The sequence below is a fragment of the Propithecus coquereli genome, unplaced genomic scaffold, assembly GCF_000956105.1.
Source record: "Propithecus coquereli isolate 6110/MARCELLA unplaced genomic scaffold, Pcoq_1.0 Scaffold114, whole genome shotgun sequence".
Taxonomy (NCBI): domain Eukaryota; kingdom Metazoa; phylum Chordata; class Mammalia; order Primates; family Indriidae; genus Propithecus; species Propithecus coquereli.
Genome location: NW_012135414.1, coordinates 752,378 through 778,888, shown reverse-complemented (window position 1 = coordinate 778,888; position 26,511 = coordinate 752,378). Strand labels below are relative to the sequence as shown.

Here is a 26,511-nt window from a genome sequence, read left to right as displayed (position 1 = left end):
ACTGTCATTTTGGATTCTTGGACACTAAATTTCAGTCCCCCTGCCTTAGCAGTGGCTCTGCCCCTCCGCGGCCCAAGTGTCTCCCGGGCTCCGCTTCTACAGCTTCTATGCCAATGACTCTGGAAGGAGCAGCCCCCACCTCACCCAGCACCAGAGCCATAGACTGGCCTCCCTCCTGGCCTCCGCCTGAGCGTCCCCAGGCATCAACTCACCCACCTGCCAAACCCAACTTATCCACCTTCTCCCCAGCACCCCACCTGCCCCGTGCCCCTCCCGCATATCCATCAAAGTGCAGCCACCTCCAAGAGTCCCCCAGGCCAATACCTAGAAGTCGGCCCTCACTCTCCCCTTCCTCCTTCCCACTCCCACAAGCCTTGCACGGTGGCTAAGAGCTCGGGTCTGGAGCCAGGGTGCCGGGCTTGAATCCAAGCTCTGCCTCCTGGTAGCTGTGCGACTTTAAGCAAGTGACTTCACTGTTCTTGCCTTCAGCTTCCTTTGTCTGTAGACCGGGGACAGTAGCAGTATGCACTTTACAGGTGTTGGAACACGGTAGCATTAGTGAGTTACCATCCATGTGCAGTGTTTGGGACAGTGTCTGGAACTTACCAAGAGCTGCATAAATGTCGTCTACTTGTTATCACAAAGAGTGTTCCCCAGCAAAGCCTGAAGCCCAGGTCAGCCTCTTTTGCTTTAGCATATCCCTCTTCCTAGGTCCTCAGCTGGCTCCATGTTCTGCTCTGTTCCCTCCACCCAGGAGCAGTTGTTGAGTGCCAGGTGCATGCATTGCTTTGGGGAAGGGGACCTATTAACCTGTCATGTCCCTTCCTGCCCCTCTTGGACAGGTTTGTCCAGTGCCCGGTGTCCTTGTTTGTCCTGGTGTGTGGGAGAAGCTGGGCTCAGGTGATTAACAGAAGACACTCACTGATTAACAGAGGACAGAGGGCTTGGCCTGGGAACAGAGAAACACCTTGTGTATCACTGTTTGATGAATTTCAGAAATTCTCCCTGAAGCGGCCTGGCAGCGCAGATAATGGTCTGTGTGTTAGACATTTATTAATGTGTTACTTAAGAGAGGGAGGTGGCAGGCTGGAGCTCTGGCAGAAATCCCAGGGACGTGCTGTGTGATTCAAAGCTGGTGATGTCACCTCTGTGGATATCTCAGTCCCCTCACCTGGGCCCTCATGGGGCAAAATGGATTCAGATAAAATTAGTGGAGAAGAGACCCCTCTGTTGCCCTCTGGGCCCTCCCAGGGCTGGAGCATGTAACTGAACAGCCCTGGAACAGAAATGAAGCCAGCAGAGCTGAGGAACAGGCCTGCCCTCCCGCCTTGGCCTAAGCTGGCTTCAGCTTCTACATTCTCTAACCAACTGCTGTCCTGGGCACAGGGTGTTGGTTTCCTTGGATGTATTAATATTTAAGTACTGTGCTAAGGTAAGCACTGTATATAGTGCATCCTCTCAGCAAGCCATGAGGCAGGTATATATCATAGTATCATCCCCATTTTACAGATGAGGAAACTGAGGCACACGGAAGTTTAATAATTTCTCGCTAGTGGTAGAGCTGCCGTTAAACCGAAGCAGTCTAGCTGCAGAGGCTGAGCCCCTCACTTCTCTCCTCCATAGTCTCAGTGGTGTTGAACATGCACTATGGCCAGAACCCATGCGCACATTGTCTTGTTCAACAGTCACAACAACCTTCAAAGGTAAGTGTTATCCCCATTTTGTAGCTGAAGAAGCTGAGGCTTAGGAAGATGACATGACCTCACCAAGGCAAAACAGCTTGTAAGTGGCAGAGCTGGGATTCAGACCCTGGGCCAACTGACGGCACACCTGGGTCTGCCTACCACCCGCATGGCCCCATGCAGCACTTTGGCCCTGGCCCTGTGCATGAGCAGCTTCCAGTCAGTCAGCAGGTGTCCAGCAAGCCTGGGGGTGGCTCACGACCAGTTAAAGCCCCCTCATAATTGTGGCTTTCACATAGGGAACTGCACCAAATACCAGAGAGGTCATTTCTGGATTCAGACTGCCACGCCCAGCCTCCTCAGTGTGCGCACATCAGGTCAGACTGAGAGTCCAGTCTGTGTGACCAGAGATCCCTGCCTGGAACAGTGTGATCCAGATGGAACAGACCTAGCATGGATGGTGAGGGCACCCAGGCCCTGGGAATGAGAGGGGTCCCTGACGGCATCCGCCCACATTCTGACAGCCTATTCAGCAGGACACGGACACCTACACACACTCACACAGAACTCTCCTCGGGGTGCCGCTTCACCCACCCCGACCCCAGCCTCTGGGGTAGTGGGTGTCATGCTTGGCAGCATCATCCCCGAACCCCTCAGTTCCATTGGGGCTGCGTGGCACACGAATGTACGTGGCACACACTCGGAGCCCCACCCTCACACCCCACACAAAGGCGCACTGTCCCTGTCTCTCCCTGAACATGCACAGTCACACAGAGCCACAACCCCCCAAGCTCCCAGTGGAGATCTACACTCCCACGCACACCCCCTGCCCGCCTTCTCCTGTTCCGGCCCCGCCCCCGAGGCCTGGCTCGGCTCCGCCCTCCCCAGCTCCGGCCCCGCCCCCGAGGCCCCGGCTCGGTTCCGCCCTCCCCAGCTCCGGCCCCGCCCACGCTTCCCGTTCTGCTTCCGCCCGGCCAGGTCCGGTTCAGTGTGCCCCGGCTGCACGGTAGATGAGACCAGTGCGACTCATGAAGGTGTTCATCACCCGCAGGATCCCCCCCGAGGGTATTGCCGCGCTCACGAGGGCCGCAGAGTAAGCCCGGCGCCCCCCGCCGCTCCGCGCCCCGAGAGCCCCGCTGGGGTGGTGTGGGAAGAGACCCCCGAGATCAGAGCACCAATGTCCCGGGACACCCTGAGGGTTCCCGCCCCGGAGCCTCAGGCACCCCTGCACAGGGTGGCTCGGCGATCTCCTTTGGGGGCGCCCGGAAGTGCACCCGGGAGGTCTGGAGGCGGCCCTCAGAGGCCCCAGGTGTTTTGGGGTGGGGGAGGGGAGAAGACGGGGCGGTCCCAGGGAGAGTCAGGCCTGGCACTTGGAGTACCTTGCCTGGATTTTGCAACTGTGTCCAGCTGGGACGAGCTTGGAGTTTGGAGGAGGCTTAGAGAAGTTCTCTGGGGCCCAGCTGTCTCTCCTTGAAATGACCCTGGGACCTGCAGTTCCCTCAGGCGGTGGGCGGGCAGGAGGGGACCTGGAGAAGGTCAATGGCCTTTGGACGGGAGAGATTGCCCATGAGGCAAGGCAAGGTCCAGGCTGTTAATTCCTGACCCTCCGACGGGGAGATGGGGTCAAGGGGAGTCAGGGACTGTGGTGGTCACTGACCTGGCTCCTTGGATGGTTGGCAGTGGCCTTTGATGACCTTTTAAAAATTGAACCCTTTCCCTGGGCCAGCCTTGCCAGGTGCTTCATATACATAAACTTTTAATCCTTGCAACACTGTGAAGTCAGTATTATAATTTCCATTTCACAGGTTAAAAAACTGAGGCTGGAAGGAGCTAAGTATGTTGCCCAAAGTCATAGAGCTCCAGCTGGTGGGGCTGGGTTTGTACTCAGTCCTGTCTGACTGCAGTCTGACCAGTGCATTTTATCAGGTTTGCACTTCCAGTATCAGAAAGAAGGTGGGACCCAGTCTCGCTAACCAATTCTAGGGGAAAATGAGATTTAAATTTTCACTCAGTGCAACAAAACCTTTGCTGAGGACCTGCTTTTTATGAAGCGAGAGAATGTGGAAGGCAGAAACCACAGCACTAGTAGCAGCAGCAGCTCTGCTCATGGAGAGGTGGATTAAAGGTGGCCAGTGCCCGGGCTCAGTCCTCGAGGTGCTGCAGCAGGGTGTTCTGAGGGGTGCCAGCAGCCATCCTGTGTCTTGCACACATGCATGCTGGCTGTACTTAACCCATTGGCAATGGCACTGGGAAAAGTATCCGGTACCTGTGAGCTGCTGTGCAAGCAATGCCCTGAAGCTCTCCATGTTGAGTCGCCTTGATTTTATCTCATACTTGGCAAAGTCCAAGCATGAGAGTTTTCTGTTTCGTGGACTCAGAGGACATCCAAGCCCCGTCTGGTGCAGGAACACCCCCCGACACACACTGGCCTTCCGTACAGTTGGCCGCTGCTTGGCCACCCGAGGTCCCCTGTCGGTGTGAGAAAGCTCTTTGCATTGAGCCAGGAGCCGTCCCCCTGACTTTCCCCTAACAGTTCCGGCTCTGCTCTAGGAGCCCCTCACCCCTGTGACAGCCCTTCATCCTCATCCACTCTCTCAGGACAGTTCTGAGGCCACCCATGCCTGACCCTGGCTCCCCCGGCCCCAGGCAGCCTGGACAGAGCAAGCAGAAGGGATGTTTCCCAGCTCTGCGGGGCCCCGGGCATGTGTGGAGCTGTCTGCTTCGCCTTCCTTCCCCTCAGCTGTGAGGTGGAGCAGTGGGATTCGGATGAGCCCATCCCGGACAAGGAGCTGGAGCGAGGCTTGGCGGGGGCCCACGGCCTGCTCTGCCTCCTCTCTGACCGTGTGGACAAGAGGCTGCTGGATGCCGCAGGTATGTGCACTGGGCAGGCCGGGGGAGGACTCCGAGGGTGCCTCGGCCCCACCGGGCACATCAGCTACTGCTGCTGGCTCCCGGGTAGCTCTGCAGTGCTCTCCCTGGGTTCTGAGGGCTCTCTGGCAATATCAGGCCGGAGGGGGCAGTTGTTTGCAATGCCATCTACACACGCATTGCCCCTGCCTCCTGCTGTGAACCCTGAGGCACCCTAGGAGGGCAGAGACCAGTGGAGACAGTGAGGTGTGGGGGACAGCACCCAAGGCCCTGGGCTCTCCTCCAGCCCTGCCACGGCCTTGCTCTGTGACCTTGAGCAAGACCCTGCCCCATCTGGGCATGAGGGAGGACCTAGCTCACTGCCAAGCACCAACAGGCACCCAGGATGTGTTTCCACAATCCCAGCCATGGGTCTCAGCCCTGGGATGGGTAAATATCACCCTGTGGGGTGGTTGTGACAGTTTTGAGAAAAGGTTCAGACTGGGCTGCTGGATGGGGAGGGACCCTTGTGAGTCAGTGCTGAGGCAACCCATGCCCTGGCCTTGGCCCGGAAGCTTCTGCTGCCCTGCCTGGAGGAGAGGGTGTGAGAGGGTCACACTCCAGCTACCTTCTTGGTGCTCTCAGAGGTGTCCCTGGGGAGGCCCCAGGAGTGGCTGAAGGAGACACGAGGCTTCACTGGGTGGACAGGCCAGTGGGTCAGAGCCAGGTGCTGGTGGCAGAGGCCCTGAGGTGAACCCCAGCTCTGCTGGAGACTGGGCCAGGCCACTTAACCTCCCTGAGCCACAGTGTCTGCAGCTGTCAAAGAGGATTGTTCAGAGTTCTAACTGAAGAACAGCAATGTCGGCCTTTCCTTTCATTCTAAGAAAATAATAATAAGCAGGTGTCCCCACACTAGTTGCCAGCGTTGTGGCTTGGAATTCCGTGAGGAAAGATACTAATGATGCATTTTCTGTGCAACAGGAGCCAATCTCAAAGTCATTAGCACTCTGTCCGTGGGCGTTGACCACTTGGCTTTGGATGAAATTAAGAAGCGGTAACTGCAGCTTGGGTTTCGGAAGGGGCCCTGGAGTGCGGGGTGGCTATGACAGAATGGGGAAGAGGAGCTATTTGTTTGTTTTCACTTCATGTTCCTTGACTATTCAGGGAGAATGTGAGCTAACCGGTGATAAAATCTGTCCGCATGTGCACAGGTCAGTTACAGTAAACCCAAGAGATCAGAAGCAGTAGGTAGCCTCTATATAGGTGTCACCATTTCATATTCATTAACTTTCTTGATCCCCACAAAAACCCCTTGAAGTAGAAAAGGCAAGTATTATTATTTCCCTTTCAGATGAGGACATTTAGAAAAGTTAAATAGTTACTTGCCCCAGACCTTGAACCATGATCTTCCACCTTCGTATCCTTCCCAAAGTGGGAGATAATCAACATGAGAATGAGGACTGACTATTCTTCCCATCCAAGTACTAACCAGGCCCCACCCTGCTTAGCTTCCGAGATCAGACAAGATCAGGCCTGTTGAGAGTGGTGTGGCTGTGTACATATTCCTAAGTGCTTTATAGTTCTGAGCTTCCTGGCAGACAGAGCAAAAAGGGGGCAAAGTAACATCATGGAAATGTCTCAGCAGTAGACACTGGTGAAGGTGCTCGAGGCTGATGTTCCTACCACATGTCTGATTTGTAGTGGGATCCGAGTGGGCTACACCCCAGATGTCCTGACAGACACCACCGCTGAACTCGCAATGTCCCTACTGCTCACCACCTGCCGCCGGTTGCCAGAGGCCATTGAAGAAGTGAAGAAGTAAGTGAATGGCTGGTGGGAAAGTTGGCTCTGCTCAGCAGCAGGTTCCTGAGCATGAGTGTTAGCCTGGCCCAGATGTGGTCTCTGTCCCTGGGAGTGTTCCATCTAGTGAGGGTCACAGACCCAGCTGCAATAAACAGCACAAAGGGAAGTCACAAGAACAGAGAATAAGGGAGGAACAGGTCATTTCTGCAGGTTGGGAAGGGAGTTGGGGAGGAGTGTGGATCAGGGAAGGCTTCCCGGAGGCATAGCCGGTGGGTGTCCTCCTGAGCACAGAGGCCCATGTCCACTGCCCCTCCCCCATGATGCTGAAATCCAAAAAGCTCTTGAGAGCTGAAAGTTGTTTCATAAATCCTTGGGGAGCAAAACCTGACCACACTAACAGGAGGCTATTTATGGTTTTTATTTCTCCCACATAGTGCGAATATTCCTAAGTTTTGCTGTAGGTGTGCCACTGTGTTTGAAACAGGGTGCTGCCCGACACTGCCGGGCGGTGTGTAGAACACACCATGTGCACCACATTGCCTTTCAAAAACCAAACAATTTAAACATCTGGCCTGAGGGTTTCAGATCAGGGCTTTTGGTCCATGTATCAAGAGTTGGGGAGGGGCCAGGCGTGGTGGCTCACGCCTGTAATCCTAGCTCTCTGGGAGGCCGAGGCGGGCGGATTGTTTGAGCTCAGGAGTTCGAGACCAGCCTGAGCAAAAGCGAGACCCCGTCTCTACTAAAATTAGAAAGAAATTAATTGGACAACTAAAAATATATAGAAAAAATTAGCCCGGCATGGTGGCGCATGCCTGTAGTCCCAGCTACTCGGGAGGCTGAAGCAGGAGGATTGCTTGAGCCCAGGAGTTTGAGGTTGCTGTGAGCTAGGATGACGCCACGGCACTCACTCTAGCCCGGGCAACACAGTGAGACTCTGTCTCAAAAAAAAAAAAAAAAAAAAAAAAGAGTTGGGGCATTCCGGGTGCAGGGCCTGGCCTCAGAGAACGTAGCCCAGGAGCGCGGGCCACAGCTCGGGGCATGGGACTCGCTAGACATAGTGCTGAATGTCTACTCTCCAGCCCATCTAGGAGTTGGCACCTTCATCGGAGGTGGCTCAAGGCAGGCCCCATTCTCTTCCCCTCCCAGAGCAACATGGGGGGGCCTTGTGGCTTTGCTTTTTGTTGCTGCCCTAGGGTGCTGAGAGAACTTGTTTTGGAATCACAAATCCGAAGTTTGCAGCCTCTTGCTCCCAGCTCTCCCCTGGCTATGTGACCTGAGGCAGGTCACCCTTTCTGGTCTGTTTCCCCCTTTGCAAAATGGGATGAGAGCCTGGAAGGCCCCTTCCGGCCCTCGATTTCTGTGTCCCCGATGGCTTTAAAGGAGGAGTCATCCTGCTGCCTCTCTGCAGCACTGAGTGGCCGTGGGTGTAACTCGTCCCACTCTCAGTCCTGTTCTGTGACCTGGAGAGCAGGTTTATACCTTGGACCATACTACGGGTGCTGGGTCTGGGAGTTCCCAGTGGGCCCTCATCTTTGGTCGAGGCCGGGCCTCTCACCAGTCCCCCTCCCTCTGCAGCGGTGGCTGGACCACGTGGAAGCCCCTGTGGATGTGTGGCTACGGACTCACGCAGAGCACCGTTGGCATCATTGGGCTGGGGCGCATAGGTGAGCCTCCCAGCTGCCCCCTTGCCTGCCCCTGGCTCTCATGGCTTGGTTTGAGTCCCTGGTACCACATGTCTGAATGCTGGGAGTCCTTTGGAAAGGGTTGCCTTACCCGCATGCTATCAGGGCACTTGGCTTACGGTGGGGATATCTCTAGTGAGAGATACAGCTTTGTAAAACACAGGCAAATGAATACATTTTTAAAAATCAGGAGTTCCTTAAGAACTCACTAGGTGATAGAAGCAGGTTGTTAAGGGCCAGGGTTCTTCACGATTACAGTTCCATGGAGAACAGATGAAGGCTACAAATACTAGATTGGGGCCTTTAGGAGTGGTTTACTGTGGGAGAGCCCATGCTCCCCCAGGCCTGGATTCTAGAAGGCAGTTGATTTGTGAAGCCTTAACTTAGGGCCCAGAGAGCTCAGTGGGCAGAGTTTGCCTGTAGTTGTGCCGACAGCGCAGAGCTGTTTTTCTTCCAGTGGCCCCTATGGGGAGAAGTCTGAAGAAAGGCTTGGGCTTAGCGAGGCAGCTGTCAGTAGTTCCCTGGAATCCTGCCTGGTGAGGGTGAGGGTGAGGGTGAGGGTAGGGAGTGTGGATAACCTGTGTGGCAAGCTAGCAGCCCTGCCTTTCTCATTGGAGAGTTGTTTGGAGGAACCCAACAGCTTCGGGGCATTTTCTGAGTCTGAAAATCAAACTGCTCAAGCCCGTCTCAGTAGCAGCATGTATGAAAATGTCTTATAGGTTTGGGGCAAGTTGGCAGTTTGGCAGCTGCCACCAAAAAGTCAATTGAGGTCTGAGACTGCATCAACAGAAGCAGAAAGTCCAGAAGGAGGGAGGGGACTGCTTGACCAGGCATCTCCTGGGATGCCAGATCCAGGCTCAGAGAAGGTTAGCAAGTGGCCCTCAAGATGGCTGGGCCCATGAGAGGACAGCATCGGCCAGTCACAGCCACAGAGACGCTGAGGAGCTGTCTCTAGGTCCCTGAGGGCAGTGTGGGCTTGGCTGGGCTTGGTTACGCTAGGGCAGCCCCCAGCTCTGGATGAGAAGGGACCAGTTAACACTGGGCTGTGCTGATGGGAGGATCTGCCCCCAAGGGCCCTGGGTCGCTGTCCTCAAGGGGTTGGGAACAGCCCCGGACTCTGACTTCTTGCCTCTAGGCCAGGCCATTGCTCGGCGTCTGAAACCATTCGGCGTTCAGAGATACCTATACACAGGGCGCCAACCCAGGCCTGAGGAAGCAGCGGAATTCCAGGCAGAGTTTGGTAAGTAAAACCTTGATTTCCACAGGAGTCCCATCCATGCCCAGTTGGGGAGCTCTGTTTGCTTTGTGGTGGCATTTCCAGGCAGAACGCAGGAGCTCCAGGTGTGCCCGGAAGCTGCTGCGTCCCTTAGATGTTGTCCAATCTACTGCCCTGGACACAGGCACAGTCGGGGAGTGCAGAGACTTGCCTGGGTCATGCAGTGAGTCCTCTCGGGGCCAGGAGAGCACTCCAGGGCTCCTGTCTTTCAGAGTCCCCTGTCACCACTGCCCATGTGACACAGCAGCATGGATGGTGAGGGATGTGAGGGAGGGCTGAGCACTTTCACCCCGTTGCCTTAATAAACTGGTGGACACCGCCCCAGCCCTTGCGTGTGCCCCTCAGTCCGGGTGGATCCGCTCCCTGGCGGGGCACGGCGTGGTGAGCAGAGGGCAGGCTGGGGCTCAGCCATTCCTCACCCCCTTGGCACTTGGACCCTGACAGTGGTGAAAGCCAGAGTGGTCCAGCGCCACTGTGTGACCTTGAACAAGCTCCTGCCCCTCTCTGGCCTCAGTTTCCCCATCTGTTACACCAAGGGGTGTGGTGAATGATGTGATATACCAGCATCCCACGAATGGCCGTTGACTTTGTAGTCATCAAGTTGTCCAGGTAGAGACTAGGCCCTCAGGAAGTATCTCGGGAGCTTCCATTATGGGAGGAGGGAGGAGGGGTCTGGTCTGCCCCCCATCTTGCTGTCCCTCACCTGGGACCCGCGTCTGATGGAGCCCTCCCCTCCCCCAGTGTCTGTCCCCCAGCTGGCTGCCCAGTCTGACTTCATCGTCGTGGCCTGCTCCTTAACGCCTGCAACCAGGGGACTCTGCAACAAGGACTTCTTCCAGAAGATGAAGAAGACAGCCGTGTTTGTCAACATCAGCAGGTATCCTAGGGCCACCCGACATCCCTGGGTCACCCAGCAAGCCCGGAGAGGAGCTGTCCCCACTGCTGCGATCTGGGGATCTTCTTCCCTGTGGGTTGTTAGTGAGAACCCAGGCCAAGCCGGCTCGTTTCCATAAACCAACCAACCGACCCAGAAACACGTGGGAAATGTTACACATGAGAGAGCCCCGGTTGGGAAGAAGAGAATCAGAGCAGGGCCCAGGCCTGTCTGGTTCCCAGCAGTGCTCACGCAGGGAGTGAAGGCAGGATGGGCAGCGACTTACCAGGGAACCTGGTAAGGGAGCAGGGAACAGCAGGCCTGGCATCCTCCCCCAAAGGGTTGGACTTCATGATCTGAACAGCCCTTCAGAGGCTGACGTTCCACGCTGCTGAGCCCGGGTCTGTCTGACCTTGAGTCCAGCGATAGTTTGAACCTTGTGATTCGTGGTAGACCAACCCTAAAACTCAAGTTATCTTGGTTCCTCGAAATGTCGCGGGGTGTGCCTTCAAGCCACTGGGCATGTATGGAGGGCAGCTGGTACCTTTTGAACCTGTTTAAATCCTTTTGGGGGAAGGGATTGGATGAGGTCACCTTGAGGGGCTCATCTTACTCCAAAGGTGCCTGTAATTACCGAAGTTTAGCTATAAAGGAGGTGACCTGAGAGTGGCAGGGTGAAGACTGCAGGGACACGGGGCTTGTGCTGCTGGCCAGCAGTAGTCAGAGCTTCTATTTACTGAGCACCTGCTTGCACCCAGGACGTACAGGGCCCTGCGTTGTTCATTATTGCACAGTATTATTTAGTGCACAACGTGAAGTCTCTAGAAAATCAGTTCTGTGCTTTAGTGGCTGCTCACTTTGATGGGTGTTGGTAGGTGTGTGCCCATTTCTCTGCCCTGTTTAGGAGCATCCTGATGGCATGCTGTGGTGGCTCAGGGTGGGGGGAGGGGCAACCAGATTAGAAACACCTGGATGGGCCCAACACAAATGCAGAGTTCTGGGCCCTGTTCGTGCAATAGTGCATGTAAGAAAGCTTTAATCCTCCCAATATTCCTGGGAGTTAGATGGTGTTCTCCTTATCTCACAGAGACACAGAGAATTTGAAACTCTTGCCCAAGGTCACACAGCTAGAAAGGGGCAGGGCTGGGGGTTCTCTGAATATACGGACTTACTCTAAGTGAGCGTACTATAAAACCTACCACTTTAAAAGCCAGTGCCAAGTGAGTGGAAACATTCACTCTGCGAGTTCTGCCCTGAAGGCGGCCTGGGTGGAGGGAGTGCTGGGGCCCCCATCTCACCACTGTCACTCCCAGGGGCGATGTCGTAAACCAGGATGACCTGTACCAGGCCTTGGCCAGTGGTCAGATCGCAGCTGCTGGACTGGATGTGACAACCCCAGAACCACTGCCTACAAACCACCCTCTCCTGACCCTGAAGAACTGTGGTAAGAACTGTGCTCTCCCAGTGCAAACCCGCTGCTGCCCTGCAGGGCCAGTGTTGGGGTGGGGGTTTGGGAGGGGCAGGGTGTGAAGCTAGCCTGAGCAGTGCTGAGCACAAAGGGACACGCCCAGGGACTGTTCACATTGTTAGTGACAGTGGTCCATAATAGGAAGGGGCCTCCTGAGCATGCTCAACTGGCTCTCTGTCCTAAAGGGACAGAGTGCAGGGTGAATGGATTTAAGAAAGAGTGGGTTGTGTGTCTTACACCTATACCTATTACTATATAGTGCTATTATCAGTTTAGGTGTGAGAAATTAGAATTATAACTCCAATATTTACAACTTGTGCCTGTTATTAAGCTATTGTCTCTGAGCAACTGAGCAACAAAGCCTCCTTCTCTATTCTGCTTTGCCTGGCCGGGGCTGGGCCTCTGTGCACCCAATTCCTGCTGTGCCAGCTGGCCCTGCCAGGCCCTGTCACGGGGGACTTCCTCCCTCCTCCCTCCTGCCTTCCTGTCGCAGCTGGCAGCACCAATTGCTTCCTGCTGGAGAATCCAGTTTGCAGTTTTTCCAACACTCAGTTAACCAGTCCCGTTGGGCCCTCCTCAGAGACACAAGCAACAGCCACAGAGGTCTAAATTTCAACTCCAGCGGGGCCCTGCCTTCAGTCTTCTAGGTTTCAGCAGTCCCACCCTTCCCTTTGTCCCCCTATCCCTGGGGTGGTAGACGCTTCGAGCAGTTGCTACCTCTGATACCCTAGTGCCAGGGGTCTTATACTTTTGTGTTCCTCAGAGTCACCAGGAGGGGGTGACTGATCAAATGCACGTTGCTGGGCCCCAGCCCAAAGGGTTCTGCTTCAGTGGTCTGGGGTGGGGCCAAGACTACTTCTAACAAGTTCCCAAATGACACTGATGCTGACGGTCCCGAGACCACACTTAGAGAACTACTGCCTCAGTGTTTTCCCTTTTTGCCTCTTCAGTTACCTAGTTAACAACTTTGTACCTAGTTAATAATCCTTTGTAATAAGTTCTCTGTATTCAGGTAGCTGGTGTGGCTTCTGCCTTCACACTAACTGTGAGTGGTCAGGGCCTTAGGCTGTCTGGGCCAAGTCCCTGTGCTTTACTTAAATTCTGGCATGGACACCAAATAGGAGGTCTTTAACTGCCTTCCCCAGTGAATGCTCCCATTATTGCAGCCCTTGGAAACTCTACTGTTCCCGCCTCCCACCCAGCCTGCAAGGAACACCAGCTGTGATGTCAGCACTGTTGGCCATAGCCAGGAAAACTGGCCCCATCCCCCAAAGCCTGGGAATTTAGCTCAGGGACCCAGGTACTGGATACTGCTTCTAAAGAGTAGGTTTTTTTGTTTTGTTTAAGAGATTGGGTCTTGCTGTGTTGCCCAGGCTAGACTCAAAGTCCTGGGCTCAAGGGATCCTCTCGCCTCGGCCTCCCAAGTATCTGGGGCTACAGGCACATGCCACCACACCCAGCTGGCAATTCTTTGGGGACAAATGACTTCACTTGCCCTGTAGTGGGGCCAGAGGGAGCTGTGCTGTCCAGCATTCCACCTTGGAGTTATTTCTGTAGATCAGAAACCCTGTGGCCCTGTGGCATCATTTTCGGGGGCACAGGGTGTGGGTGGCCGGTGCTAAACTCCTAAGCTAAATCGACACCACCGTTAACTGAAGGGCTGGGTCTAGATCAGCTCCAAGACCCCTGCTAGTCCCAGCATTCTTGTATTTAGGATATGAACCTCTCATCACATTGTGTCTGGCTTTCAGCAGCCTGAAGTCCCTTTATTCTGTTCCCCTGAGCCTCAGCCCTGGGGGGGTGGAATGCTTAGTGGCCGCAGGAGGGAAGGCAAAGCACGGAATGAGGAGGCAGCTTCTCTTTTCTCACTGGCTAACCCAAGACATGATAAAAGAGCCCAGTTGAAGGCTCTTGAGCCACGCTGCTTATCTCCCTCTCTTCTCTTTCCAGTGATCCTGCCCCACATTGGCAGTGCCACCTACAGAACTCGCAACACCATGTCCTTGTTGGCAGCTAACAACTTGCTGGCTGGCCTGAGAGGGGAGCCGATGCCCAGTGAACTGAAGCTGTAGCCAGGGCCGGGAGGCACAAGGCGCCCTGGTATTCTGTCAGGCGTGCCCACAGGTGGGAGCCAAGGAAAAGTCTGATCTGTCCTGATTCTGCGAGGGAAGACTGGTGCTGACAGATGTGCTTGCCACTTTTGTGGTTGGATACGCCTAGCCCAAAACATGTAATGCCATTATTAAATAATTCTGAGAGACTTTCTTGTTCTGTACCTGGGGGAAGCTAACGAAAAAGCATCAAACCAAGTGCAGCGGCTTGTGCTTGGAGTCCCAGCTCCTTGGGAGCCTGAGGCCAGGAGTGAGCTATGATGCCACCTGTGAGTAGCCACTGCGCTCCAGCCTGGGTGACACAGTGAGACCCCATCTCTAAAAAGAATAAAAAGAGCATCTGCTTACCTCATCTAACTCAGGGCTTCTAGTGGTATGCCTGGCTCTGCTTCCCACCAGCCGTCACCCCTGACCATTTTCATTATTAGAACCTGTCCGAACCACGTCTCTCCTCATCCTCTCTGCCCCAGTTCCTTCATTTGTCCCTCACCCAGGACAGGACAAGCAGAGCCCAGTGTGACCATGGCACTTGAATCTGAAACACAGACCATCAGGAAAATTAAAGAGCACATACAGTAAAGGAGAGTTAATTAGAAGAAACAAAAATTAGGAAACAAAAACACTTATCTTTTTTGGTCAAGAGTAATTGCAGGTAGGTGGGTTTCTTAATTTTAAAACTAGTTTCAGCACCTGCACACTTTGCTCCCTTGCCCCCAGGTGGCTGCTCTGTGGTTAATCACCACTCGCCCACTCCCCAAAGTCGGGCCGCAGCGTCGCCATTGCCAAAGCCCTGCTCTGTGCTCTGGAATCAGCTTCCAGTCTAAGCCCTCGGCCAAGCCAAAGTGGCCAGTGGAGTTTTCAACTTGGGAGGCAGGTCCTCTAAGAGCAACCTGGTGGACCAAGAACAGAATCTCACACATGTCCACAGCTCAGAGACAGAAAAGGCACGCAGGGGGAAGGCAAAAGGAATAATTTGAGGGAAACGACCAGTAATTGTTACTAATCGACAACATTATCTTCTAAGAGGTTTGGTTTAAAAAAAGCAGTAGTCAAAGCAGGGCTAGCAGAGAAAGAGATACAACACTTTTTTTTGTTTCAACCTTAATAACTTAGGCAAAGAAAAAGAACACATATTTCGAGGCATGGATATGACAAATTTTTTATTTCAAAATCTCAAATTGTGACCAGCATAGCACCACTGACATGGGTGCCTTGATAGAACTTTATGATTTGATCACCAGAAAGGATTCTACATGATCATGCCAGGCTATAATTAAGGCTAACCAATCAAATTTCAGGTACCCAATACCAGTTACAATCCAGGTAGAAACTACAGATCATAGGAACCCTGGGACTGGTTTCCCAGGGAACCTTGGAATTATTTTTTAAGTGCTACAGCATGTACAAGGACACTGGCCCACAGGCTTGCTTCTCACAAGAAATTGACTGACTAAGAGGTAGATGAGAGAGTCCAAGTTCCATCTAGCAGTGGAGAGGCAGGGCTCCCGCGTGTATCAGAGATAGGCCCCAAAAGCAAAGTCTGCATATGGCCGAGGGGAGGTAAAGGCAGGCTGCTGGCACACCTCCTCAAGACGGAAGGGAAGGAGGGCCGCACTTTTCTGCTGGTGTCACTGGATCCTCTCCCTGGGCCCAGGCAGGGCCTCTCTTGTTTCCATGCTGACCCACCTGAGTCCCAGTATCAATCTCCTTGGAAGACACTGGTCCCTACATCACAAAGAGGGGTGGATGCAGAGCCTCCTCACATCATGTCAGAACGCGTACCATGAGCCGTATACAGAGCTCAACTTCACAGGGGATCCCACATCCTCCAGTGGCCTCTTTCCCACGCCTACTCAGAAGGAGAGGAATCGCAGGTTTCCTTTTGGGCTTTCCTCCCCGGGAATCAATTCATGGGAGACGTCAAGCCCCTCTAGAACATTATGAATTAATCCACAGATGTGTAACTGCACACACTAAATTAAGAGGAGAAAACACACACTCATTTTTGTTTTAGGCTCCACATAAATACTTAAGCTTTCTAAACACAAGAACTTAATAATTTCTCTGAATTACACACAATGATTTGGTATCTCTAAGAAAGATGTCTAAAAAAATAAAATGAACTCATTTTCATGCATGAATTAAACCGACGCTTCATGAGTTCTATAGAAATGCATTAACCTGTGTTGTTCCTCTGGACACACATGAGCCAGGGCTTGGCCTTACACAGGTGCCACCAACAGCCCCAATGGCACAGGGTCCACGGCAAGGTGGGGCTGGGGATGTGAGGCCGGAGGGCCCAGAGAGGGCCCTGGGCAGTGATCCGAATGCCTCCCCAACAGTCTCAGATGCTACTTAGTGACTTCTGTGCTATGGGCTAACTCTTATGGAGCCTGGAAAACATCCATGAACACTACTGTGTTTGGATTTCAAACAATTTTGAACATTCAGTACAGGATTGGGGAAGCAACAACAATAAAAGTTTTGGGTCTATATTGTTAAAAGTACAGCATATAACAGTAATAAAACCCATGGGGGGGTGGAATTTTTGGTTAGTTTGTAACTGAAAATGGTACTCTAGGCCTGGAAGAGATACCATATGGGGAGTGTGAAGAAATGAAGCGGAGAACAGGCTTGTCCTTGGGTGAGATGTGCCATGAAAGACCCCACAAAACATGACTCCACATCATCAGAACAAAGACAAACACTAGCTCTTTTCTGACTTCCTAACATGGAACTGTAACATCTGTAGTACAAGTTGGTTAAAATACTGCTAAAACAGCACATACAGAAACAATACCTTACTTGTCACTTTCTACAAGTACATACTCCATTTACAACTTTGTTTTTAAAACCAGAAAAAACTGTTAAAACATCTATCTAACAGTGATGTATTCAAAAGTATATACACCTAATAGTCCAAGAGAATGCTCACTCTGGACCCAGTGTCAGCACCATCAAAGTGCAGTGTCTGTGACTGCAAATCAGACAACAATAAAAAATACAGTACTTTCTGAGGCCTAGGACTAGCTCAGGATACACTTTAAAGCATCTGTGGCAGACAGGCGCGTCCTCAAGGGCCTTCTTTTCAGACAGGCGCCAAGCCACCACTGGTTACACGTAAGTGCATTTTGCATCACTGTACAGGGATATAATACTCCCATCAGAGGGTATAGGAAATTTAATTAAATGCTTCACAGAGTTTTACAAAAATTGCTAAAAAAATTCTTTTGCACTTCATTTTTTTAATTTTTAAATGTGCCACTTTTAACATCAGTTACAAATTACTTTATGACCGTATTACTCAATCCTAAGGAAGAACTTGGTTTCGGGGATTGCATCCCTCTCCCAAGGCGTGCACTTCACTCAGAAATGCAGCAGCGCAAATGCTACATGTATTAGTTCTCCACTTATTAGTTGCTGAAATTTGCAAGAGCCACTGGGCAGCCTGAAGCCTCAAACCCAGTGGCATTCATTGCTTACCAAAAGAGATTCTAGTTTCAGTCCTCCAACTGGCCTCACCATGGTCTCGTGAGGACACGTAGCTAGAGCAAAGTGCTGGGAAGATTGCTGCTCTGCCAGCGCAGGCAGGTGGTCTTCGAGTGTTTATACAGGTGGCTGGACTGACTAAACCTCTTGCCACACTTGAGGCAGGCGTAGGGCTTTTCACCTGTGTGAACACGGATGTGCTTCTTGCAGTCTGTCAAAGTCAGAAAAGTTTTGCAGCAGATTTTGCAGGCATACTTTCGAGCTCCCTCCACAACCAAAACATTGTGCTCTGATAAGGCCTTCTTGCACTTTGACAGGACATCAGCAGATGCCCTGGTCAACTGTGGAGGGCCAGGCTGGGAAGGATGGCCATTTTCAAATGCGGATGTGGCCCCATTCATCATTAGCTGGGAACTGGCAGAATTTTCTGGGATCTGTGAGCTCCTGACAGAAGTTACAACTGGCATTTTTGGAGCTATGCGGCGGTAGTATGGAAAGTTACTGGCTCCTCCCCTTGGGGAACCTATCATTACCCTGGAGAAGGAGTGGAGACCCAAACCAGACCTGGAAAAATCCATCCCAAACTGTTCTCCTTGGTACCCGGATGTCTGCACACACGGCAGGCCCATCACCTCCTGCATAGGCCTAACAAAGTGGGAGTCTGCAGGTTCACTAAATGGGTTCTCCACGTGGGAGCCAGGGGCAGAAGAGGGCCCGCCTGCAGGCCCAGCCTCTGGACTCAACAAATAAGGGGCCTCGCCCTCCAGCCTGCAGTCACTAGTGGTGTTTGGGATATTATCATCATTGTTCTGATTTGTGCTGAAGTTACTTCCTCTACTCTTATTAAGAAAATTTGAAATACTAAAAGTTGACTTATGCTCTAGGTTATTTGTGACTTCCAAAATGTGGATGTCACCTACCCTGTCCGTGCTAGACTGGGGATCTGAAAAACTCCGATCACTGCTTTCAGGGCTGAGGTCTATCTTCTCGGCACTGACCACAACTCCTTCCACTTCCACGGACTCGCTGCCTTCTGCCTGCGAGGTCACGTCACTCACTTCATCCTGAGGCTCGGGGGAGCTCAGGGGCTCAGATTTAACCACCACTCTCATGTGCTCCTTCTCACCAAGGCCAACCTCAGGATTTTCACACTGAAAACCACTTTTCTCAGTTGCAGCTTCCTGATCGAAACTAGTCTCAACCTGAGTTGCACGAGAGGCCATAGACAGCTGTGCCATGTTGCCGGCACTGTTGTCAGACTGGCTGGGCACCTGGGCATCTTCTTGAGCACCAAAAGATTGGTCAAACATGATAGTACTGTCTTCCTGGTTGTCGGTCATTCCATCGGCTTTAGGGTTATCCACAATTTTTAGAGAATCTGGTGAAAAGAACTCCTCCCGAGAATGAACCCCCGAAGGCCCGTTCTCTGGTGTAACATCTGAAATGGCAGACTCATCCATGGAGGGCCGGAGGCGCTGCCTGGCCCGCTCCTCTGCAGACTGCTTGCGCTTATGAAGGCGTCTCATGGGGAAGGGTGTCCGCTGGTCCAGGTTACTGCGCATGGACGAGCTCATGGGGGCTGGCTGCTCCTCACCACTCTGGCTGGAATTGAGGGCTGAGCTCACAATGCTTAGTCCCAGCTGCTGCAGCATAAAGGAGCGCTGCATGCGGGCGCTCTGCTCCTGAACGCGCTCGCTGGGAGGAGACATGGGTAGCGTCCTTGTCGTTAGGTAATGTTTACATGCCTTAACCACAGAGTTCAAATGCAGGTGAGAGGCTGCCAATAAGACATCCATAACATTGCTCTCCCCCAGCATGAGGGTGGAGGTATACATCATGTCAATCAGCGCAGCAAAGGCCTCTGCTGTCACTACCTCACTATCCAGCTGGATCATGTTCATGGTCTGATCTCCCTCCGCCACTGAGAACAGGGCTCGGAAATGCGTGCTGCATGCTGCCAGAACAGAGCGGTGGGCTTTAAAGTGTCTGTTCCCCACTACAATGACACAATCACAGAGCTGGCCATGAAGTCTCTGATAGTTCAGTTGCTGGAAGATCTGTTCAAAGTGACCAGGAAAATCCATGATCCTACAGGAAAACAAAGAAAGAAAAGTGTTAAGACTTAGATAAGCTTAAGTCAAAGTCAGAACACAGGGTAGGATGAAAAGCCAAGCTTGGACCTTTTAAAGCTTGTGATGTCTCTGATGACAGGCATATACACTAAGAACTTGTCAAATAAGGAGCAAACGCCAACCCAGCTATCAGCCCAGGAAGTATACGCATGTGGGCTCAGCCACTGGCTGTGTACAGGCTCCCCTTCACTCGTCATGGGACCCACTTATAACGCGGAGGGTCTAGTAAATACCAATGTGTAGGTGGCAGCGTATCTATCCCACAAAAGTCTGTTAGAGTTCTGCATTCCCTGAGGAATGTTCCAGTCTTAACAACCTTAAATAAGTGAAAAGGGCAAATCAATGTTTGTGGGGAAGATTTCCAGTTATAGATGGTAGTAGACTGCACACATGCATGTGCCCACTACTCAGTCCTGAAACCCCATTAAAAAGACACTAAAGTTTTTTGGTTTTATTACTGTTTTAAAGGTATAAGCCCACAAGAAAAAAAAAAAGAGACATCAATAGCATTTTGGAAGCAGGGGAGCAGGTGAATGAATGCTGATGGAGCATACCCAAAAAGCTAAAATCCTAAACTGGCATGAGATAAAACAACTTGACATATGTAAACTGCCCTCCCAAAAGCTCAGAGACTGGTGCCAGGGGAAGTGGAGCGAAGGTGTGGCTAAGACAGGAGGCCTGGCTGAAAGTCTATCCGATTAAAAAAACTCTCACATACAGAAAAGATAACTCTATAAAGAGAGTAGACCAGTGGTCATCTGTGGCTAGAGGTGGGATTAGGAAATTAATGCAAATGCAAAGAGGCATTTTTTTGGGGGGGGGGTGGCAGAAACGGCCTAAAATTCTATTGTGGTCATAGTTGCACACCTTATAAATTTATTAAAATATTTGAACTGAACACTTAAAACATGGAATTTTATGGTATGTACATTATACCTCAAGAAAGCACAATACATGATACCTCCATAAAAAGAAATTACGGGGAAAGAAAAACAAGAGATGAATAAGCTTGGTCCGAAACCATTTTTTTGGAGTCCCTTTTGCGAGACAGGATCTCCTAGAGTCCCTTTTGAACTGTAGGGCTTCTACAGAACTAACTAAACTGACTGCTTAGAATATCACATGTGTCTTTGATGACATTAAGAAATTATTATTATTTTTTTCCTTAGTTGTGATAATGGTACTACGATTTTTTTTAAAGAGTATTTTTAAAAGATGTAAATAGTTACAGAAGAAACAACGATGTCTGGGCTTTGCTTCAAAAGTTTACTTTGTATATTTAAAATTTTTCATAATGAAAAGTTAGAATTTACAAAGGAGAAAAAGAAGAGCCCACAAAGCCTCTGAGTGGATCACTTTTCCAATGTGGAGTATGGAATCATTAAATATTTGTACATTTTCATGTTCTGGACTCACTGGAAACAAGACCTTGCTTATTCTTGTCCAAGAAACTGCTACACTTCTTAGGAACTGCATGACTGCCGATTAAAAGTATCCTTTGCTAGAGCTCATGACAGACCCTCATTATGTAGTTAGAACAGAGAGTCAATAACCCCAAAGGGGCACTCCTCGGTGCCCTCTGTTCACAGGCCCTACAGACACTGAGGGACCCAAAGAGTCAAAAATCCTGTTCCCCCCTCTCCAGAGTGAACCTCTGGTCTTCTGGGGTGGAGGTTAGGCTGAATATAATGGCTAAACCCTGGGATTCAAACATATACAGACTGAATATCTAATGTGCCTGGTACAAGAAACAAAATGATCAACAAGACAGATCCAATCCCTGCCCTCAGGGGAAACAGACTAATAAACAGGCTACAAGCAAATAAAGTCTTATAGGTGCTATGATAGGGGAAGCATAAGGTGCAACAGGAGACAAAGAAGGGGCAGCTGCTTCTGACAGGATTGGGCAGGGGTAGGGAGTGTGGAAGCCTTTGAGGTTGAAGCAGAGACTCTGTACTTACGATGCCAGGTGCTACCTGAGGTCAGAATCAGGCACTATGCTGTAAACAAACTTTAAGTTAAGTCTGCATACAGAAGATAAGACGCCCCTCCTCACCTGCCACCTTCAACCCCTTTACCTGCTCAGCAACCGTAAGACTAGCAAAGAGACTGGAGATTCTTCATACCTCCCATGGAGACTGGAGATTCCTCTCTGTAGAAACTGATGTTTGGGGAGTCTCTCCAACAGAATACTTGGGTCTCCATCTAATTTTCCTATGGTGAAACCTACTAGTCCTCAAGGCCTATCCATCCATTCAGCTTCCAATCAGTTCATGCTTCACTCTTAAATATGAACAGTTAGGGAGCACCACAATCTGGATGAAAAAACACTCTACCATACAGACAGGGGGAAAAAAAGCATTTGGAAGAAACGGAAACAATGCAGAGCAAAAAAAAGAAAACTAAAAGGGGAAAAAATACCTATAATTAACATCCTCAGAGATAAGATACCACATCCATGAAACAAGAAAATATAATTTTTTTTAAAAAAAGACGAATATTCAGGGAAAAAGAAAACTACTGGAAATTAAAAATAACAAAAAAATTTACAAGTTAATAGAAGGGTTGGAAGAGAATCGTTGAAGAGATTTCACAGGGAAGGCAAAGGAGAAATAAAAGTGAATGAATAAGAAAGAGAGTCCATCAATGGATAACTGGAAAAAGAAAATGTTATATATGTATGTATCATGGAATACTAACTAGTATGCCATAAAAAAGAATGAAATCATGTCTTTTGCAGCAACATGGATAGACCTGAAGGCCATTATTGCAAGTGAAATAACTCAGAAACAGACAAATACCATGTGTTCTCACTTACGGTGGGAGCTAAACAATGGGTAAGCACGGACATACAGAGTGGACTAACTGACACCGGAGACACCAAAAGGTGGGAGGGTGAGAGGGGGATGAGGGATAAAAAATTACCTACTGGGTACAACGTCCACTATTCAGGGGATGGGCACACTAAAAGCCCAGGCTTCACCACTACGCAATATATCCATGTAACAAATCTGCACTTTTACCCCCTAAATCTATAAAAATTTTTTAAAAATTAAAAAAAGAGAAAAAGAGGATTAATGAGGTCCAATCTGACTATAGAAAGAGAAAGACAGAAAACAGAGGGAGAAAATGATTTAAGAAACAGTATTTTAAAAATTTCCAGAACTGGCTGGGCACAGCAGCCCATGCCTATGTAACCTTAGCAATTTAGGAGACCAAGGCAGGAAGATCACTTGAGGCCAAGAGTTCGGGACCAGCCTGGGCAACACAGTGAGACCTCATCTCTACAAAAAAAAAAAAAAAAAGAGAGAGAGAGAAAATTAGCTGGGTGTGGTGGTGTGCACCTACCTATAGTCTTACCTGCTCAGGAGAGTGAAGTGGGAAGACTGTCTAAGCCCAGGGGTTCAAGGTTACAGTGAGCTATGATCATGCCACTGCATCCTAGCCTGGGTGACACAGCAAGACCCTATCTCAAAAAAATAAAATGAAATAAATAAATAAATCAATAAATAAAATAAAAATTTCCAGAACTGAAGAATTTGCTTATAAAGACTAATATGCCCCACTAAGTATTCAACAGTATGAATGAAGAAACAAGTCCCCATACTAGGCTCATTACAGTGACATTTTACAACATTTGGGATTAAATGTCCTGAAAAAGGGAGGGTGGGCAGAAGTTTGCTGGTTACAAAGAATCAGAAATTAAAATTAGATTTTGCCAAAGCAATATTGAAAGTTAGGAGTGATACTTCCTTCAAAATTCTCCAAGAAAATCATTTCCAACTTAGAAGTCCACACTCAGCCTAACTATTTATCAGTTATGATGATAAACTAAGGCATTTTCACACAAGCACGAACCCAGAGGTTTATCCCTTTTCAGGAAGAGACTAAAGGTTGTGCTTAAGAAAGCTGGGAATAAACTAAGAAAAAGAAAACAAAGAATGCAGGAAAAAGGAGAGCTACCATAAAAGACAGGCAAAGAGAATCCAAGGATGATGATGTAGCCCAAGATGACAACTAAGCAGCAGGCCTGGAGAGCGAGCAGTTGAGACGGGAGCAGGATGGAGGATTATAGGAAGGAGGTTTCGAAGGGGAGTGAGAAAAAGCAATAGACAGATCATCTGATGTGGCTGACAGTGCTAAGAATTTAACAGTTCCATCACGGTGTGAAGACAGGTTGTTAAAAAAACAAGACAATTTAAACATGGAGCAATAATTAACTGTAGGAAAAATAAAAGGTTGTTTGCAGTTCATTTGTAGGCAATATTTACATAGGCATGATAATATGAACACCAAACCAAATCTGAGATACTGGGAGGGTGAGAAAAGGCAAATTTGCATTGGAAGGACAGAGGAGAAGTGGTGTTAATAGAGTTTAGTCCTCTCTTTTCCTATTAGTCCAGAAATACTATCTGAAATAGGCTATCTCAAAAAATAGTAGCATATTATTTAGAAATACAGAAGTCAGTAGTGGAAGAAACAGCTGAAACAACTGCAAATGGCTGCCTCTGAGGAGTGGGAAATTGATGGAGAAAAGAACGTCTGGGACAGGGAACTGCTGTTTTTGTGTTTTTAATCTATATGCCTTATGGAACTATGTGGTTTTAAATACATAAATATATACATATTAATTTTTATAAAATTAAATTTTAAAAAACATAGTAGATCCTTGGCATTCTAAAGGTATATAACTTTGCAAATCTCCAAATTCACAAATACCATTCTGGCATTTCACAAGAATTACTGCAAGTGGAAGGCAACAGGGATGTCAAGCAGCTTGCCAGGCACAACCACTTGCTCTAATGCCCCAGCCTTATGAAATAGGATAAAGTTGTTCAGGATCCTGGTAAATAACTGAAATGGCAAACTCTAAATCCATAAAAACCAAGTGTCTACTGTGACAAGTGAGATGCCATTTCGTTATACCTGGAAAGTAACTAACTATTGGAATGGCAAAATGCACCAATGCAGCAGCCACATGTCGGCCATACTCTTTTGCTTCCTATGTTTGTTTACCTTTGAAGAATTTCCAACTACAAAACAGATCTCTAAAACACACACTTTCCCACTGATGATGCTTTACCAAGACTCCCTGCTGGGAGGAGAGGGCCAACAGTGGCAGGCAGCAGCACACACATCCCTGAGCCCCACCCAACTCACTCAGGGACCACAGAGCTCAAGGTTTAGGGAGATGAAACAAAGTGCAATTACTGCTCACAAGTCTGTAGCCCTGCCTTAGAAAGTAAATTCAAAAACTAATAAGTGCCAAGTTCCAAAGAAGTAATTATTTTGTAGCAGTAACAGGGAAGAAACATTCCGGTTTGAGAAGCAAAATTAATCAAACAGGGAGTTGTTGCAAGCCTCAGAGTTGCTCTAACAACTAAGGGACCACGTAAATCTGGGCCCTATTAGGGAAAAACAAGAAGCACCAGACAGTTGGTGCATCGCTTTCCCTCCTACTGTGGATAATGGAGCCAGCACTGCAGTAGCAGTCTCAGTGGTGATAGTAATAGAGGTAGCGGTAAAAATAAAATAACAGTAACTACTGTTATTGTGAGCCTTCTATGTGCTCACCAGTCATTGTGCTGAGCACTTCTTATTTACATTATTTCTAATCTTCAAAACAACCTTGCCAGGTAGGAATTATTATCCTGACTTAATAGATGAGAGGGGACATAAAAGACTAATTTACTTTCCAAATAAACTGTATTTCAACCCAGCATACCAATGTAAAAGGATAGTAATAGTCTGTTCAATGCTTTTCTTTTGCAACAAGCAGCAAAAGTTATAAGACGACAATAGCTTGCTTTTTAAAATGTCAGTTGTCTTGATTATAAGAAATCACCACCTTTTTCCATCAAAGGTCATCCACTAAAATGTCAAACTCTTTATGTTCAATCCCTACTTTCTATAGAAAAAATAAAAACAGCAAGAAAATTGCGGTCCCACAAGCACCATTGTGAGGAAAAATTTCCAGGGCCCAGACACCTTTGATAACAGGCTACCGAAGTAGCGAAACATAACCCCAATAAAGATAAAGGCTTATATGGCTGGGCACCGTGGCTCATGTTTATAATCCTAGCACTCTGAGAGGCTGACGCGGGAGGATTGCTTGAGGTCAGGGGAGTTTGAGACCAGCCTCCACAAGAGCGAGACTCCGTCTCTTTTTAGCCAGGCGTGGTGGTGCATGCCTGTAGTCTCAGCTACTCAGTAGGCTGAGGCAGTACGGTTGCTTGAGCCCAGGAGTTTGAGGCTGCTGTGAGCTAAGCTGACGCCACAGCACTCTAGCCCAGGCAACACAGCAAGACTCTGTCTCAAAAAAAACTATTTTAGGATAGAAAGCTTCCTATGATACAATATTGAAATAAACAGTTACTGCATCACATGCCAGGCAATGTGATTAAACTAAATACTGACCAGTCTTTCTGAATGGATCAGTAAGAATGATTCATGCACAGTAAAACAACTATTGCTGTGACTGCACTGATTAAATTTTAAGATGAGCTATTTAATATCTAGTAACACAAGCATAACTCAATTAAGGTCAGAATGGAGCCATCCGTTAAAACAAAGGAGACATGCAGTGGACACACTAGCATCATTTTAAATATACGTTTTAGCCATCCCAATGGACCAAAAGTTAATATTCCAAGAATGAGTTGGAAATAGCAGTGTATTAACTATGATGCCTAAAAGTGATTCCAAAGACTATGAATATGAAGAAGACTTAGATTCATATTGTTTTAATTAGGGTTCCCCAGAAGCAGACCATGAGAGGATTCAAGTGATTTTTTATCAAGGTGCTCCCAGGGGAAACTGGGAATAGGGGAGCAGAAAAAAGCAGCAGCAGCAGCCAAGCAACGGTATGATTTTTGGGCAGAATCCCAGCCTTAGCCCGATTTAACAGGAGAGCACTGGAGTATAAATAACGCCTCTGAGTTTCAGCCACCTCAAGGCAAAGGTACTGGGCTTTCACAGCCCTGCATCAGTCACTCAACAGCTAAGAGCCTCCCCAGGGTGATGTAAACTGCCAGGCCCTTCCGGCTCCCCCGGCCCATGCACACAGTGATGCCAGTCACCCCAAGGCAGTCCTCAGAAGAAACACAGATGCAAAACCATTAGAAGTGGCCGGGCGCTGTGGCTCACG

At 49.5% G+C, this 26,511-nt stretch overlaps 2 protein-coding genes across 3 annotated transcripts in view; one reads left to right on the top strand and one right to left on the bottom strand.

Moving 5' to 3' along the window:
* Positions 1–2,612: 2,612 nt before the first annotated feature.
* Positions 2,613–14,001, top strand: GRHPR (glyoxylate reductase/hydroxypyruvate reductase). The gene is made up of 9 exons (XM_012656681.1): positions 2,613–2,775; positions 4,423–4,553; positions 5,511–5,583; positions 6,231–6,347; positions 7,908–7,996; positions 9,150–9,254; positions 10,032–10,167; positions 11,478–11,608; positions 13,583–14,001. The coding sequence occupies exons 1-9, from the start codon at positions 2,693–2,695 to the stop codon at positions 13,702–13,704; spliced, it is 987 nt and encodes a 328-aa protein (XP_012512135.1). The 5' UTR covers positions 2,613–2,692; the 3' UTR covers positions 13,705–14,001.
* A 2,996-nt stretch (positions 14,002–16,997) lies between these two features.
* ZBTB5 (zinc finger and BTB domain containing 5) overlaps positions 16,998–26,511 on the bottom strand; it is a 32,515-nt gene continuing 23,001 nt past the window's right edge. The window contains exons 1-2 of one of the 2 annotated variants that reach the window (XM_012656668.1): positions 21,491–21,529; positions 16,998–19,320 (exon numbers count right to left, since the gene is read on the bottom strand). In XM_012656668.1, coding sequence (XP_012512122.1) covers positions 17,289–19,316 — 2,028 coding nt within the window. In that variant the 5' untranslated portion in view covers positions 19,317–19,320; positions 21,491–21,529 and the 3' untranslated portion in view covers positions 16,998–17,288. Of the gene's footprint in view, positions 19,321–21,490; positions 21,530–26,511 lie in introns of those variants that run through there. The other variant, XM_012656661.1, reaches the window with a different exon arrangement.

Bases quoted from the DNA above. Each gene is read 5' to 3' on its own strand.
- GRHPR (XM_012656681.1), top strand. From the start codon at position 2,693: ATGAGACCAGTGCGACTCATGAAGGTGTTCATCACCCGCAGGATCCCC. The intron at 7,997-9,149 runs GTGAGCCTCCCA...TCTTGCCTCTAG, and splicing joins CATTGGGCTGGGGCGCATAG to GCCAGGCCATTGCTCGGCGT. The intron at 10,168-11,477 runs GTATCCTAGGGC...TGTCACTCCCAG, and splicing joins GTGTTTGTCAACATCAGCAG to GGGCGATGTCGTAAACCAGG.